Source organism: Myotis davidii, unplaced genomic scaffold, assembly GCF_000327345.1.
Source record: "Myotis davidii unplaced genomic scaffold, ASM32734v1 scaffold6336, whole genome shotgun sequence".
Lineage (NCBI taxonomy): Eukaryota > Metazoa > Chordata > Mammalia > Chiroptera > Vespertilionidae > Myotis > Myotis davidii.
In genome coordinates, this window is record NW_006287286.1 from 442 (window position 1) to 1,850 (window position 1,409).

A 1,409-nucleotide genomic window follows, 5' to 3' on the forward strand; every position below is an offset into this window, starting at 1 on the left:
CAAAAGGCATTGATAAACATTTTAAAGCAAGACATAATCAACGGCCCATCTCACCTACCATTTCCTGTTCTGACAGTGATGTCACCGAGAACAGCTGCTCCCAAGTTTCAGAACAGAACAAGAGACTTTCACCCTGCAGAAGACAGCTGCCAGCATGGCCTGCCGGAGTGTGCTGTGGGCATTCGTGGTCTCCAACTGCCTTGGTAAGGCAAAAGTATTTGCTTTTCTAAGTACCCAGTAGGATTGGAAAGTAGGGAAAAAAAAATAAAAACACAGGGATCTTACCTTCTCATTGATACCCACTATTGGAAGCAAAATGATGATGGATTTTGCCTGAAGTTTGGATCAAGAGGAAAGGTGGGTGGGGATGGGAACCAGCTGTGAGTCTGCCTGCTTTAGCTCTCCAGTGCCATTCCCAGTGCAGTCCTTTCTGTTCTCTTTCCCACAGATCCAGCGTGGCCCAGAAGGTCACTCAGCCTCAACAAGAAATGTCTGTGCAGGAGGCAGAGGCTGCGACACTGGCCTGCACATATGACACTACTCGGAGTGATTATTATTTGTTCTGGTACAAACAACCTCCCAGTGGGGAGATGATTTTCATTATCCGCCAAGAAGCTTTTAAGCAACAAAATGCAACGGATAATCGCTTCTCTGTCAACTTCCAGAAAGCAACCAAAAACTTCAGCCTCAGGATCTCAGACTGCCAGCTGGAGGATGCTGCAGTGTATTTCTGTGCTCTCAGTGAGGCACAGTGAGAAGCATGACAGGAGGAGGCTTACAGAAACCTCTGACCTCAGTGACTGTGTCAAGGAGTGGGGGAGTATTTGCTTAAAGGGAACATAGAAGTCATTGTCTTTCTTTGGTGATTAAAACTCCTTATATCTGAATATCAGAAACATAAAGAGATGGATGTCTGCAAGCTGTAATCCTTAAAATTACAATAAAAATAACGGCACGTGTAGTGCCTTCCAATTTTACCAAGAGTTCTCATACATATTATCACATGTAACCCTCATAGCTTTGTACGATACATGTGACAGATCAGACTTCTTAAGCATCTCCTTCATCCAGAAAATTTTTGTAATTATCCTGAGAGCACATACCTCCAAGAATCTTAAACTTTTCCATTTAGTTACTTCAAGTTTTTTTTAAAAAATTTTTTCAATTTTCTTTTATTTTCCCATCCATGTCTAACACTGAATCTCCTCAGAACAAAGTACCCAATTTAGAATACAATAAGTGTGACAGTGGAGGCAAAACTTGGGAGGACATCCACTTGTCCATCCATGAACCTGAAAGACAACCTATGTCCATGGTACATAGGTGAGATGATCCAGAGGAAATGATGGAATGGTCTGTTAAAGCTCAGCTAAGAAGCCACTTAGGGGCAACATTAGTGGCTAGAATGA

The 1,409-nt window shown here is 42.7% G+C and overlaps 1 gene segment (V, D, J or C); it reads left to right on the forward strand.

Moving 5' to 3' along the window:
• Positions 1–448: 448 nt before the first annotated feature.
• Positions 449–755, forward strand: LOC102764618 (the record flags this gene model as incomplete). The annotated part of the segment is given in 1 exon segment: positions 449–755. A coding segment is annotated over 1 exon segment (307 nt), but the record flags the coding sequence as incomplete, so codon positions are not given.
• Between the last annotated feature and the right edge of the window lie 654 nt (positions 756–1,409).